We start from the raw sequence: 13,019 nt of genomic DNA on the forward strand, positions 1-13,019 counted from the left end.
AACTATGCTTAATATTAAGTAGTGCATAGTTTTTGCTTTTTCTATTCATCTTGCATTAATTATTACGACGTCACATTAATTAAAGCTCACAGTCTGTTTGGAAAGAACGCTGGCAGTGCACTAAAAAAGGCTCGAGCCTTCAAATTTATTATTTAACATTAAAATTTAATGATCTGAATAGATCATTGAGAGATAAAAATTAATATTGATACAATACCACTTTATTGAAAGGATTTTAAGTTTATTGATATTTTTGTCGAAAATGTCTCCAACGATTTTTTTCAAACCTTTATCCTTATTGATTATAATTTTTATTTGAAATAATTTCTGTGAAAAATTGACGTTAATACAGTTCTGGAGTAAAGCTTCCTTCTAACTTCTTATTTCAATGGATGTAAGGTTTCATCAACAGTATACAATTAAAAACGTAAGCGTCATCTTAGGAAGATCCATCACTTAGTTTATTTATTACGAGTTTACCCAGTTTAAGTTACATGTTCCAATAATTACAATTCATTCTATAATTGCTGAAAATAATCATTAGGAAACAGACATTTATTTCAATCGAATACAATAAAAGATGTGTTTGAAAAGAATTGTTACTTAGTAACTTCAAAGAAAATTGTCTGCCGTAATAGCTACTTAATAAACAAGTGGCAAACCTCTATACTAAGTAAAAGTAAAGCAATGCTTGGTATTTCTAGCGAGCTATACGTCCAACTACCAATTAGATGTCAACGGAGGCAATTAGCAAATATCTTTACTGTAAATTTCTTTTATTAACCATAAAATAAAGTCTAATGTCTACACCGAGAGTCAAACTCAGTATTACAATGCATATAGCGGGGCCACGTCTCTAACCACTCGGCTACCGTGATACTGATGTTAAATATAAAATTTGAACTTGGGCAATTTTTCGTTTTTTAGATATGGTAAAGATGGATGCCCACACACCCAAACCAATGTTTAAAAACATACCTTCTCTTACTAAGTTAAGTAAGAGGAAGTAAAAATAAAATTGGAAATTTTTAGTCAGAATTATATTTTTTTGTTTTGTATTTCATGAAGCGCTTGCTTGGAGAGAAAAAAATCAAAAGGCTCGAACGATGTAGGATTGCACATTCTGCTAATTCTGGGTGCATATTTCAGTTTTCATATGATTGGATCCTAATACAAAATAGAAAATGCGGCAACTAAATTGAAACTATAAAGCTAAAAAAAATGCAGGAAATGAGGTGAAAGCAACGGAATTATCTATTTGGCAGCAAGAACATTAACATTGTTTATATTTAAAACAACCTTCTTTGTGCAACATCCGTATTGTCTTAAAAGTGGTTCTATTGCGGATCTTTATTTTATTTTTTTATATCGGACGAAAGTTAGTTGTCCACTAACTCTACTAGAGATCAAAGGTGCTGCTGCTTAGAGTAATTATCATTTTCACCTACGCATCACTTTCGCTTACTTAAACTTTCATTTCGATTGGGTTGCATACTTTGTCAAATATTTTTTTTTAGTAAATGATTAAATGCTGCTACAATAATTAATTATTTCAAGAATATAAAAGGAAGCTTGATAAATTGATATGTAGGTTATTTACAAGAAATAAAATACAGTTTTAGAAATCAAATAATATATTTAACAAAACAAAAACTAGAAATATTTACAACATGAAATAAATACATTTGGTTGTCTCAGCTTAATGGAAGCTCCATCTCAATCTCAACGTAATGGCATGAAAAAAGAGTTGCGGCAAATGTTTGTCTTATTTCCACCTTAGCTTTCTGAAGATTCCAATTCTTTCTTAAAACCATTATAATTATGTATTTATTTAAAAAAATTATAGTAACTACTCTTTTTTTTTGTAATAATAAGCGAACATTCGAATACAGTTCTGGTTTGAAAGCAACACCATAATTTTTAAACGGATCTGTATCTTCAGTGAGTGTACAATTACAAGCAAATAAAGAAAAAGAAATTTGTACAAATGTTGAACTATATAACAAGGGTTACCACAACTCTTAAAGTTCGAATTTTTCAATCCAATTCAGATCTGGATTAGTTACTTTATTAAATTCGGTTAGTTCTGTTTACTGCTAATATATTTGTCAGATCTGTATGGGCCGGAGTAGGATAGCTGATGTTGCGCTACAAACCCAGCGGCCTGAGATAATGTTGGCTGCGTTTGTTGGTAGGAAGGTGTCTGGTATGAAGGAATAGGAACAGGTGCCAGCGGCGCCAGAGGTGGTGGTGGTCTGTAGAACATTGGATAGATCAGATTCTGAGCTGGTAACAACATCAAAAACTGTCCCGATGGATGGGGCACTGCCAACATTAATACCATTTGTGGCGGTTGTGGTGGCGGTGAGTACATTAAATATTGAGGTTTAACTGTTTGTGTACCAGCCGCTAGAAACTGTGATTGCCCAAGTAGGTCTGGTTGTGCTGCATACTTCATATCAGGCCTATACTTGAACTCTGCTCCGTATTTCATGTCTGGAGCAAACTTCAGTTCGCCAGCTACTGCAGTCATAACAAGTGGAGCTCTCTTCTCATTCTTGTTTATTTTCTCTGATTCTTTCAGGGAGGATACTGTCGAACCCTTACTGTCCATCGCTTTATTATCTTTGTCTCCTTCCTTGCAGCTAGCTGCTACCACCATCTGCAAATCGTATTTATGTCTTAGTTTATTCAATAAACAAAATTTAATAAAACATGTTTTTTTCCTAATTTTGTCCTGCTAACAGCCATTTCCCCTGAACATTCATAAACTAACTATTGCTAGACCTTGAAGTCTTTTAACAAAAAAAAGTTTCAAGGCAGTCCTTGCATCGAAAGGAGGATGACTTTGTGAAACCAGGGAACATACCAGACCCAACACAATGCACTATTTCAAATTTTGAACCGCTAATCCACCCTGCTATAAAGCTATCTAATTTGTAATAATTCTGACACTTTTACCACTCATTAATATTTTTCCAAATATTAATTTGTTTGCTAATGTGGCATTGCGCTGTCAGAATTTCTTTTTCTTGCTGATTCTATTTCAACAAATTCTGCTTGGCACTTAACTCCATCAGTATCGAAACGCTTCATTCTGGATTGTAATATGTAATGCGTAAAAAACCATGAGGGATCGAAATACTGAGGCAACAGTTAGCAGACAATGGACCTGTACCTGTAAAACATGCGGCAACTGCAGTTTCATTAGAGCTATGCAGCAGCATTCTGGCCCAGGGATTGGACCCGTAATATTTACACCCTACTGCAAAAAGCGGTTATCTTGAACACCTGTCACCCTATCCGCAAATTTCTAGGTGACCAATAAACAATAATAATTACTTGGCTAGTAATCCATTATTATATTCCATGATATATGAGATTAGAAAAGAAAAAAGTAATGCAGTTTACAAGTAGAAATATTGTAACGAACTACAGCTTTTAATCTAGTTTCCGTACTTCAACTGATTGGCCAGCCACATAGTTGGGTTTAAAGAGGAAGTAATTAATAATGATACTGTTTCATGTTGGAAAAATACTACTATATTTTTAATCTAACATTTTATTATGCGTAACGCACTAATGCTTTTCTGGAAAGCAGTTTGTAACCTATTTAATTAACCTTTGGCAAATCGGAAGTATAAGAGAATTTATCTTAGGTATTTTTAACTAAGATCTTATCAATTTTGCTAAATAATTATCGGAAATATATTTGGAGATCACATGAAACTTGTTTTTTTCGAATAGTTTTTCTTTCATTTATTGTTTTTTAATCTTTCGGAGATTTCAAAAAATAACATAAGTACGAGGGTTGTAAGGAATGTTAGATATAGATTTAATTTCCATCGCCTGTTTCTATGAATATAGTAAAGTAATTACTCATTTTTTTTAGGCAATGCTTAACGTCCATCTACCAATTGTTTCTGTATATGTATAGTTTCATATATAATATATATAAAATGTGTGTGAATTTAATATACTTCTGCCGGAAGAGCACTTAATGAATGATTTATAAAAATGCTTCGCAATGAATTTCTTAAATAATAACTATATTCCAAAGGACTTGTTTGATTTTTTCGTGTAAACCCAACAAAAGTGCAACTACTAACATTTATCGTGAACTAGAAGCAGACAGCAAACATTCATATTTGACTATAATTTCCTCAATAAACTTTGCAGCTATAGAGTTGCTTTCCTCTCTTCGCTCAGCCATCTTGGTTTTATTAAAAACAAACATTTTAAGGTATTTACATGACAAAGTGACAAGGAGAGTTCTTAGAGATGTGAATTTTCACTTATATGCGACCTAGGGCGAGAAGACTGAGGCACTGATAAAATAGTTGACCTAAGCACTAAATCTTAAGCCAAAATCCTATACAACACATACCACAAAATTATTATTATTTTTTAATTAAATCAATTTCTATGTTGGAAGCCAATTTGTCAACCAATTTTCGTCATTACTGGAAAACGTCAATAAAATGAAATACAAGAACTGTAGTGAAAGTCGAATGTGATCAATATCAAAGACTTTTTTTACACTTATTTGAATATGAGGGTTACTGATCTCCAAATTAGTTGTACGAGTATATAAATATTACACGCCTGCCATCTGAAATTACCAACTTTCTTCCTCGGATCATGTTTTCACTTTCATTGTGTTCACACATGTGATTTCTCATCGAGTGAAGGATTAGAGGCTCAAATGTGAAATAAAGGAGGATACACAATGTATTATATATGGTATAAAGAAGAGCAGCTAGTGTGTTTTTATAGTTTAAACTATAACTTTCTGGAGACTATTGTTCGTTCAGCTTTTCAAACCAGTCCACAATTTACCTTTTACCAATTCATCATTCTCCTAACGGGAATTCGTTATGTTTAGATTGGGATTCTCGAAAATATTTGAAATTTGCTTCGTCCTCTTTTATCGGGATGATATTTGGGTATTTTTTGGGTATTTCGCTTCTTCAATTACTTGAAAGCTGGTAGCTAGGTTTTTTTTCTGAAACTTCAGTTAATTCTTCAGAAAATTACAGTCTAACATACCCAATGCATTTGTACAAATTATAATTGGAAGTTTACAAACCTCCTTCAAATTTAAATGTGGTGGTTCAAAATTTTGTCGATAGGCAACGATATGTTTTCTAAGCTTTATTTAAAATATTTACCCTTTCTTTGTTATACTCTATATTTATATATTGTTTTTTTTATTTATTTATTTATAGTATGTAGGTATAGTTCAGAATTTATCAGTTTTCTATATTTCTGTAGATTATATATACTTTTATATTGTTTTAAAGAGTTTTTTATTTTATTCTCAATAATTTTTCAACGCCAATTTTATATGGCTTGTTTACTAATTGTTTATATTCTCTTCTTTATTTGGGTACTTAGCTTCAACTTCTAGCTACAGAAAAAATGTAGTTCTATAATGCAATAATTAAAATCAATGTATTTTTCTATTTGATATCATTCTTAGGCAATTGATAAGCCATCTCATATTGCAAACTGCCTAATTATTTTTTGAAGTGGAGGTCACGAAATGATAAGGCCACCGGTGAGTTTTTAACCATATTAAAAATAAAGCAGTTCAAAGTAAACTTAACTTTACAGATTCTATATGAGACCTCTAAAATTAATATTTGACAAAAATGTTTCCAATAAAACAGATGGTTAAGTAAAATTTGTAGGCGTTTTTAAGTGATACAAGCTAAGTAATGTCAATTTTCGTTTTATTGATTTTCTGAATAATTGACAGTTTATGTAGCTACGTGCGTAAGCATAAAATCACAGCTGCACCATTTTTGAGAAGACACTTTCTCTCAGCTTTGGTCTAAGCGAATAATTGTTGGCCTAAGTTTATTGTTAGGGCGAAAGAGCTTTTGAAGGGACTTTTCAGGAACTAGAAATCAACGAGGTAAAAACGTGATAATCTCGATGACTCAGAAGCACTAATTGATATTTGGGGAACGGGAAATAATCGCCAGAATAAAGAAAGGAAATTGAGATGGTTGGATCAAATAAATAGGATACCTAAGTAATGGCTGCCAAGAAGCTACCATAGAGCAAGAATCAAACAAAAGAAGAAGCAGCAAGAATGAAGTGAAGAAAGACCTTTGTCGGATCGGTTTGAGAAGATTGTACCTCAGAAGAAAAAACCGCGCCGAATAGGGGAAACTTGTTGACAATGTTCAGGACTTTCTTCAGAAAAATATTGTCCCAGGTGGTGAGAAAGTGCAGTACATTATATAGATTCTTTTTATTGTTCGGATTCTTCAGATGAAGCTAAAAGTCTTAAAATTTTGTCGAATTTAAGTCTTAAAGAGAGAGAGAAGGAGGGAGAATAATTAATTAATCAACGTCCAAACGTCTATTTAATATTTAATAACCGGAACACATGGCGCTTTTTCCAAAATGAAAGTGAAAGTTCAAGTTAATGTCAAACCCTTAAGTATCTTCAAGGTCGTGCAAAAAAGATATTACATAATGAACCGTGAGAATGTTTAACAATGCGTAAAAACAAATGATCTGATTTACTTTCTATTAAAACAATAGCCTTTTTTAACGCATTCTTTCTGGCGTTATCTGGCAATAAATCTTATTACAATTTAATGGGCGTGTTCCTGCTTTGTATTTCCTTTCCTGATTAATTTTCAGGATGTAATTACACAGCTAATTGCTTCAGAGATCATTTTGAATAATGATAAGAGGTAAATAATCTCTTAGAATATCTGCTATTACCTCTTTCTCTTGTTACAATGAGCGTTCAGTTAAAATACCAACAATGTTACTTCCACTTTTTACGAGATGCAAGTATTGTATACTGCCAAATTCCTTGAAATAAAATATTTTTAATGCATGAATGCTCGAACTTGTTTTTCCGATATTCTACTGTTATCAATTCTTGCGTAAATCTTCTGCCGAAATCATCCTTTACATCCTTAATTGCGCCTTTACTGATGGCGATTTTTTCTTTTCCCGTTAGTACTCCAAGGATTTTCCTTAATCTGTGTAAATATAGTATTTACCTACAGGCACACCTAGAGGAGAGTTTTAGAGGTTGAAATCCCCGAAAATGTTCCAAAAAATAAAAGATTTCCAATAATATGCTGTATTGCAATTTTTAGCACTGCTTCAATAACGTCACTTCAGTATACTAAATGGTTTCATCTGTTATAAGGAATGTTTTTTTATCCCCAGAAAATATTTCTTCTTAGAACAATCTTCTCCAAGAACTCCCGTCTCTTATTGAGATCTAGACAATCCCTTATTGACAATCTTGAAGAAACCTTTAGGAAGCTTTTACTTCTGACCAGTTCCTGTTAAGTCTTAATCTCAAAGTATTCTGCTTACACAACAGCATGTTTATTGGATGTACTGAAATTTAAAGATTTTCTGTTTTTAATAAAATAAGAGAGAAGTGTGATACTTCTCGTATTTGAAATTCCAACCCTAGGTGGAAGAATTCCGCATAATAGAAGTTATTTTCTTTGCAGTTATAATTGTTGTTGAGAATCTGTACGATTTTTTGGATGACTGTCCTCTGCTGGTTACTATTCTTATGAAGCTAGAAGAATTAGTTATGAATAGATTGGATGGAATGTAGCAGCGGGCGCAGTGAACATCCTATAGGTCACAGCTTATGCATAAACGCTTATAGGGTGTGATGAACCTGTCAACTGAAAGCATGCTTTCAGTTAGTGTTGAGCAAAATAAAAATATGACTTCAACGTTTACTCCATTTTTAATGTTCTTGATAAGCAAATAAAATATATCGCAAAAAGAGGTTAAATTATCCAAGAAAAAAAGTAATTTGGATTTAAAAAAAAAGATGGTACATTATCTTTAGATATGGCAATGAGAGTATGCAAGAAGAAGAAGAAGAATATGCAACAAGGAAGTAAGATTTGTTAAGGATATGTTAAATTTTTAAGATCGAACAAAACTATATGACTGCAATTGTCATCAGGTTATTGATACTTGGTTACTTGGTGTTTAACTTTTTGCAACAAATCGAAAGTAAAAAAAAACTTAATTTTTACTTACACAAATTTCACGAAATATTGAAAAAACTTTATATTCACTTGTTCAACAAGTTAGCTGCAGTTAAAACTAAGGAGGTGCCTCAAGAAATTCTGTTCTCTTCATAAGAAATTAAATCAAACAGCTTACAGATCACTGGAAAATTATAATTTTTATCCCAGTAAGTGGTTATAGCAATATAAACTTCTCGCATATGTTTATCAGATAGGAATTATTTATTTATGTAAATTATTTAAAATCATGTGAGCTTTATTAGTTACAATAGGGACTACTATTGAGACAAAATTGTCTTAATTTAATGGCAGTTTAAATAATTTTTTGTTTAATAATACAAAAAAAAATATATATATATATTTTACTAGTTTATGAACGGAAGAAATTATACACAGTTAAACCATGTTTTAACTTTTTGTCTGATTTGAATGCTTTCTTGTTTTGTCTGAATTGAGCTTTATTTCGAACTACATACGTATGTATTTGCGTGATGCAGTTGATAATACTGGTATTCAAGGACCTGAATGATACGAGTATATCAGCCACTACCATTTTTCCCATTTCCTATCTTTTGTAATAATTACTTAAGTACTTAAGAGACTCCCGCAAATGTTAGAAGTACGATTAGAAGGAATGTTGCTAAGCTATAGCATGTTAAAGGTTAGTTATTCAAAACTTCAAAATAAATATAATCAATTAATATAAAACAATTTCGAGCGATGTTACTTTACTATCAGAAGGTGAGGCAATAAAAGAGAAAGATGTATGTTCTATGTCAGTAGTAAAGAAAAAGAAAGTTACACCTTAAATCAAAATTATTGAAAGAAAAGTTGAAGATATTAATAATAATAATAATAATAATAATAATAATATTTATTTTACATATGAAATATTTACAAATTATAAAATGAAAATATTGTACGGCTTAGAGAATCCGTCAGCCGGAGTCGATGTTACTATAATACAAAGAGAAAAGAAAAACAAATAAACCAAAAAATAATAATAGTAATAATAAACAAAAAATATAACCAACCTAGAAATAAAAATAAAACAAAATAACCAATATATAAAAGAATTATAAATTAATAATTAAACTCCTGAACCAACTGATAACGATAAGACCAGGCATGGCGAGCATATTTAACAAGAGGTTGACAATTTCGCGTTCCATTTAGGAAAGAAATCAATTGTTCCCTCGTAAGTACTAAACGTCCGAGATAGAGTCTCCGGATCTCAGAAAGAATTGAGCAGTCACCAAGAAAGTGAACCACGTCCTCAATGCACCTTGAATTACACAGAGAACAAAGTTCAATCTCCCTAGGCAGCCATGGCGTATGATTCAGGTAGACAAGCTCACATCTTAACTTAAAGATCCAGCGGAGTTCAGTTAGAGTTAGACCCAGGGAATTATCCTCATTCAAGTGACAAAGGCTAAATGAGTGGTCAAGTTCTCTGCATAAAAGGAAGCGGGACGAAAGAGAGACGCGGTCCAGGAACCCCCGACGATGAGCTGCTTTCATCTTAATCAACAGGGAGGCTAATTGATCCTTCCACGCAGGTATATTTTCCACAGAGGCCACAAAATCGCAGGAATACTTCTGAGCCAAGTCTATCCAATGTCGAATCCAGAAAATCTTTTTATTGATAATCTCCAACGCTAAGATTCTCGGTAAGCGGCACTGGGGGAGATCTAAGACTTTTAAAATATATTTAAAATGGAGTTTCAAAGTAAATACCTCCAACAGGTCCACAGCGGTCTCAATGTAAAGCATATAATTAGGCGAAGATGAGGGAAGTGCAAATAATTTTTTAATAAAAAATCTTTGGAGACTCTCTACAACATCATACCTTTGAAATCCCCAGACCTGGGCAGCATAGCATACCACTGAACGACAGATGGAGTTAAAAACTTGGAATTTAAATGGAAGAGGTATAGTACCTTGCGAGAGATAGCCAGACCAGACGAGATTAAGGATTCTCTTCGAGGATGCCACCTTAACTACCTTTATCACAAAGTTCTTAAGAAAGCTTTAAGAAGTACGATTCTCTGCAAGGCTTATACAGCGGCAGTATCTAACTATATTAAATGGTGTGAGAATTTTGATAAACTCAAAAAAAGGTAAAAACCCAATCAGAACATAGTAACTTAGACCCACTAAATTCAACACGGACATATTCGTAACGCCCTGAAAGACCGGTCCACCGGCATTTTACAGCATTACCTTCCAATAAACCTTTATAAGAGAAACTGATTAATCACAACAAAAATAATTAGAGAAAAAAAGAGATTAGCTCAGTAATTAGCTTACTTGATTCTCACGGGAAAATCTCAGGTTCGAATCTAAGTGGCCCTTAGACTTACTTTCCTTAGGAGCTTCTTTCAGCTCACATATCAACGTCGGACAGCGTAATCTGTAATTAGAGAACACAGTCCGAAGGCTGGCAGTTCACTGAAAAAGTCTCCGGTCGCCAATGATCGTAGATGTTAGCCCGTTTTAAATTAAATAATAATATTAATTATTGCCACGGTCATGGGTTAATAAAAAAAAAAATTGCGTTAATTGCTTGCAGTCAAAAACAGTAATGATAGATATGATGATATCAAATGGACGAAGTAGGTGACAAAATAAAATATAACTTTCAGAAAAAAGAAAATAGTGAAGCAAAACAAAAACAAATATCTGGCGTCTAAATTAATGTTGCAGGTGTCAACTGATTAGTAAAACAAACCACTTTAAAATGAGGGATAATTTTCTACAGTCCGATAGTTAGAGGCAAGCAAAGATTCAAACCCAATGCCTAACATAATAACCAAAATTCGAGCGTCAAACTCAAAGACGTTTCTTTAATGCCAGTTATTTCTCACACATTCATTGAATACGTTTTCCAAAAATAACTGGCGAGAATTCCACAAAATTTAGGAACTTATGTTGCTTTTATTTATTTTTGCACGTGCTAATATAATTACTTGTTTTTTTTGTATTTATGATAATAAAAAAGATGTTATTATTATACTTTCCTTTTTTAATAATTTATGTAACATTATTATTATTTTAATGTTTAAATTACTAGTTTTCAATATTTCACTACGTCATTTTCATAGAAACTTTCAAAAGAGAAGACTCTCTATTATTATTTTAAATATAAAAACTTTATTTGATTATTTTAGTAATTCAAATTTATTGCTATAAATAATTCTCTTTTAGATTGTATTTATAAAAATTTCCTAAGATGGTAAGTCAAAACTTTAAAAAATTGAAGATGTATTTTCATTTGCAAAATAAATAAATAATTAAATGAGGTTATCGTTAATCAGAACAAGTCTCAGGATAACATATTCAATGAAATAATAATGCATTTCTGCTATCTAGGAAACTAATTAAATGCGAAAAACAAAGTGCAGGATTTTGGTGGTACACTCCTCTGCCCGTAAACATATTTTAAACACATGTATTTACTTTTTGGAGATATATACAACGATATATAAAAAAAAAAACTTTATGGTCTTATAAAAGACAATACAAAAACAAAAAGTGCCTATAATAACCGCGTTAAATTAATGTACGTGGAGAACAATTTAAGATAATGGAAACTCTCTGAGCCGCAAAATTGTGCCGAAAATAGCACTCCAATTTACAGATTATACCTTTCACTGTATCATAGAGATGCAAGTAGTTTGAAAAAAAAAGTCTATGAAGAAAAAAAAATACTTGATTACCGATTTCCCCTTAACTATTTCACACTATTAATAATTTAGAATGCTGGTGCTGCCACACATGAGCATGTTGTTAACAGCTTTTAATTTCGCAAGTGGTGCTATTTAATTTTATAAAATAACCAACAATAACTGAAAGGTTTAAAAGAGAATTCTTAGATAAGCGCTCATGCTGCACGTCTCTTTCAAAACGTTTAATGGTTAATTGTAACACTTTTATTGAAAAGTAGATATGGTCCAAGGATTTAAGACGTCACAATAGATGAGTGATCAGAGATGAGGCCCGCAAAGCTAATATGTATTGTGGAACAAGGTTTTAATTCCCGCTCTAGAACTTGGATTTTATTTAATGTTTAACATGAGAACTTTGGAATAAAGTATGTTTGCTAGCCGCCTCCATCCACGACACCTGTTCGGTAATTGGAGGTAAAGCCCACTTGAAAAATAAGACATTCCTTTTATTTTATTATTACTTTTTTTTGCTCAAAGAAATATTGTGGTGTCGTACCGTACATCTTTCTAGAGGTGAACTTTTTATACATCAGCTGAGTAACTAATATTGTGGCTTACATTCCGCTTGACCGATATTTTTCATACTTGGTATTTGGAGTTGCTTCAAGAATTTGAGCAGCATCATTAAGAGAAACTGAAATAAACCTTACATGATTTTTTTCTTACCGCAGTTCACATTTCTAATTTTCTTGAATTTTATAATTTGAGTACAAAGTAAGTTGTGAAATAATTTGTTGTTACTTTATATGTACGATAAAAATGGTGGTGTAGATAATTTTTGATTCTTACATGGGCTGAGTTCTATTTCCACGCAGCGCACCCGAAAAGATTACTAATCCTGAAGGTCCAGGAAACGAAACCTCCCTTTTTAATAAGTCCAAGGATTTTCCCACAATCGCTTTTGCTTTATCATCCTCGTTTGCATTCAAATTACCAAATAACGTAAACTAAATTGCAGCGCAAGTAAACAGGATATAAGCGGTTCTTCCTATTCCAACTCTGTGCAACTTCTAAATCTGTGCGGGGTCTCTAAGTTTATTACGACGTTGGCCACATGAAAGGGTAGTAGAGGATCAGCTACATCCAGTCCAAAAACCTCTAAGGACCAAAGAAGGCTGGGAACGTTTAAGTCCTAAGATTCTCCAAACGGCCGGAGTTTAGCTATTCAATAGCCTGTTAACTTTTCCATTAAAGTTTGAAACCCTGTTCGAAAAACTAGTCTTTGCCATATATTGGTGATATCACCGCAGTC

The 13,019-nt window shown here is 32.4% G+C and overlaps 2 protein-coding genes across 3 annotated transcripts in view; one reads left to right on the forward strand and one right to left on the reverse strand.

Annotated features, from left to right (window-relative positions):
- Positions 1 to 13,019, forward strand: part of lin-52 (DREAM core complex component lin-52) — a 450,123-nt gene that overhangs the window by 264,603 nt on the left and 172,501 nt on the right. The gene's annotated exons all lie outside the window — the stretch shown is intronic.
- On the reverse strand, positions 1,617 to 8,242 carry LOC141452332 (uncharacterized). Of its 2 annotated transcripts, none has more exons than XM_074124364.1 (2): positions 8,050 to 8,242; positions 1,617 to 2,662 (listed from the first exon to the last, which is right to left on the reverse strand). In XM_074124364.1, exon 2 carries the CDS (start codon positions 2,660 to 2,662, stop codon positions 2,081 to 2,083), a length of 582 nt encoding a protein of 193 aa, XP_073980465.1. In that variant the 5' UTR covers positions 8,050 to 8,242; the 3' UTR covers positions 1,617 to 2,080. The 2 variants fall into 2 exon arrangements, with proteins under 2 accessions (XP_073980465.1, XP_073980464.1); XM_074124363.1 differs by lacking the exon at positions 8,050 to 8,242 and adding an exon at positions 3,179 to 3,440.

The sequence above is a fragment of the Rhodnius prolixus genome, unplaced genomic scaffold (genome assembly GCF_049639745.1).
Source record: "Rhodnius prolixus isolate KJV_2025 unplaced genomic scaffold, Rpr scaffold_3, whole genome shotgun sequence".
NCBI lineage: Eukaryota > Metazoa > Arthropoda > Insecta > Hemiptera > Reduviidae > Rhodnius > Rhodnius prolixus.

Excerpts from the sequence above, each read along its gene's own strand:
- LOC141452332 (XM_074124363.1), bottom strand. The coding sequence starts at position 3,208 with ATGAAACTGCAGTTGCCGCATGTTTTACAG. Across the intron at positions 2,663-3,178 it reads AGTTGCCGCATGTTTTACAG|ATGGTGGTAGCAGCTAGCTG; the intron begins GTACAGGTCCAT and ends TACGATTTGCAG.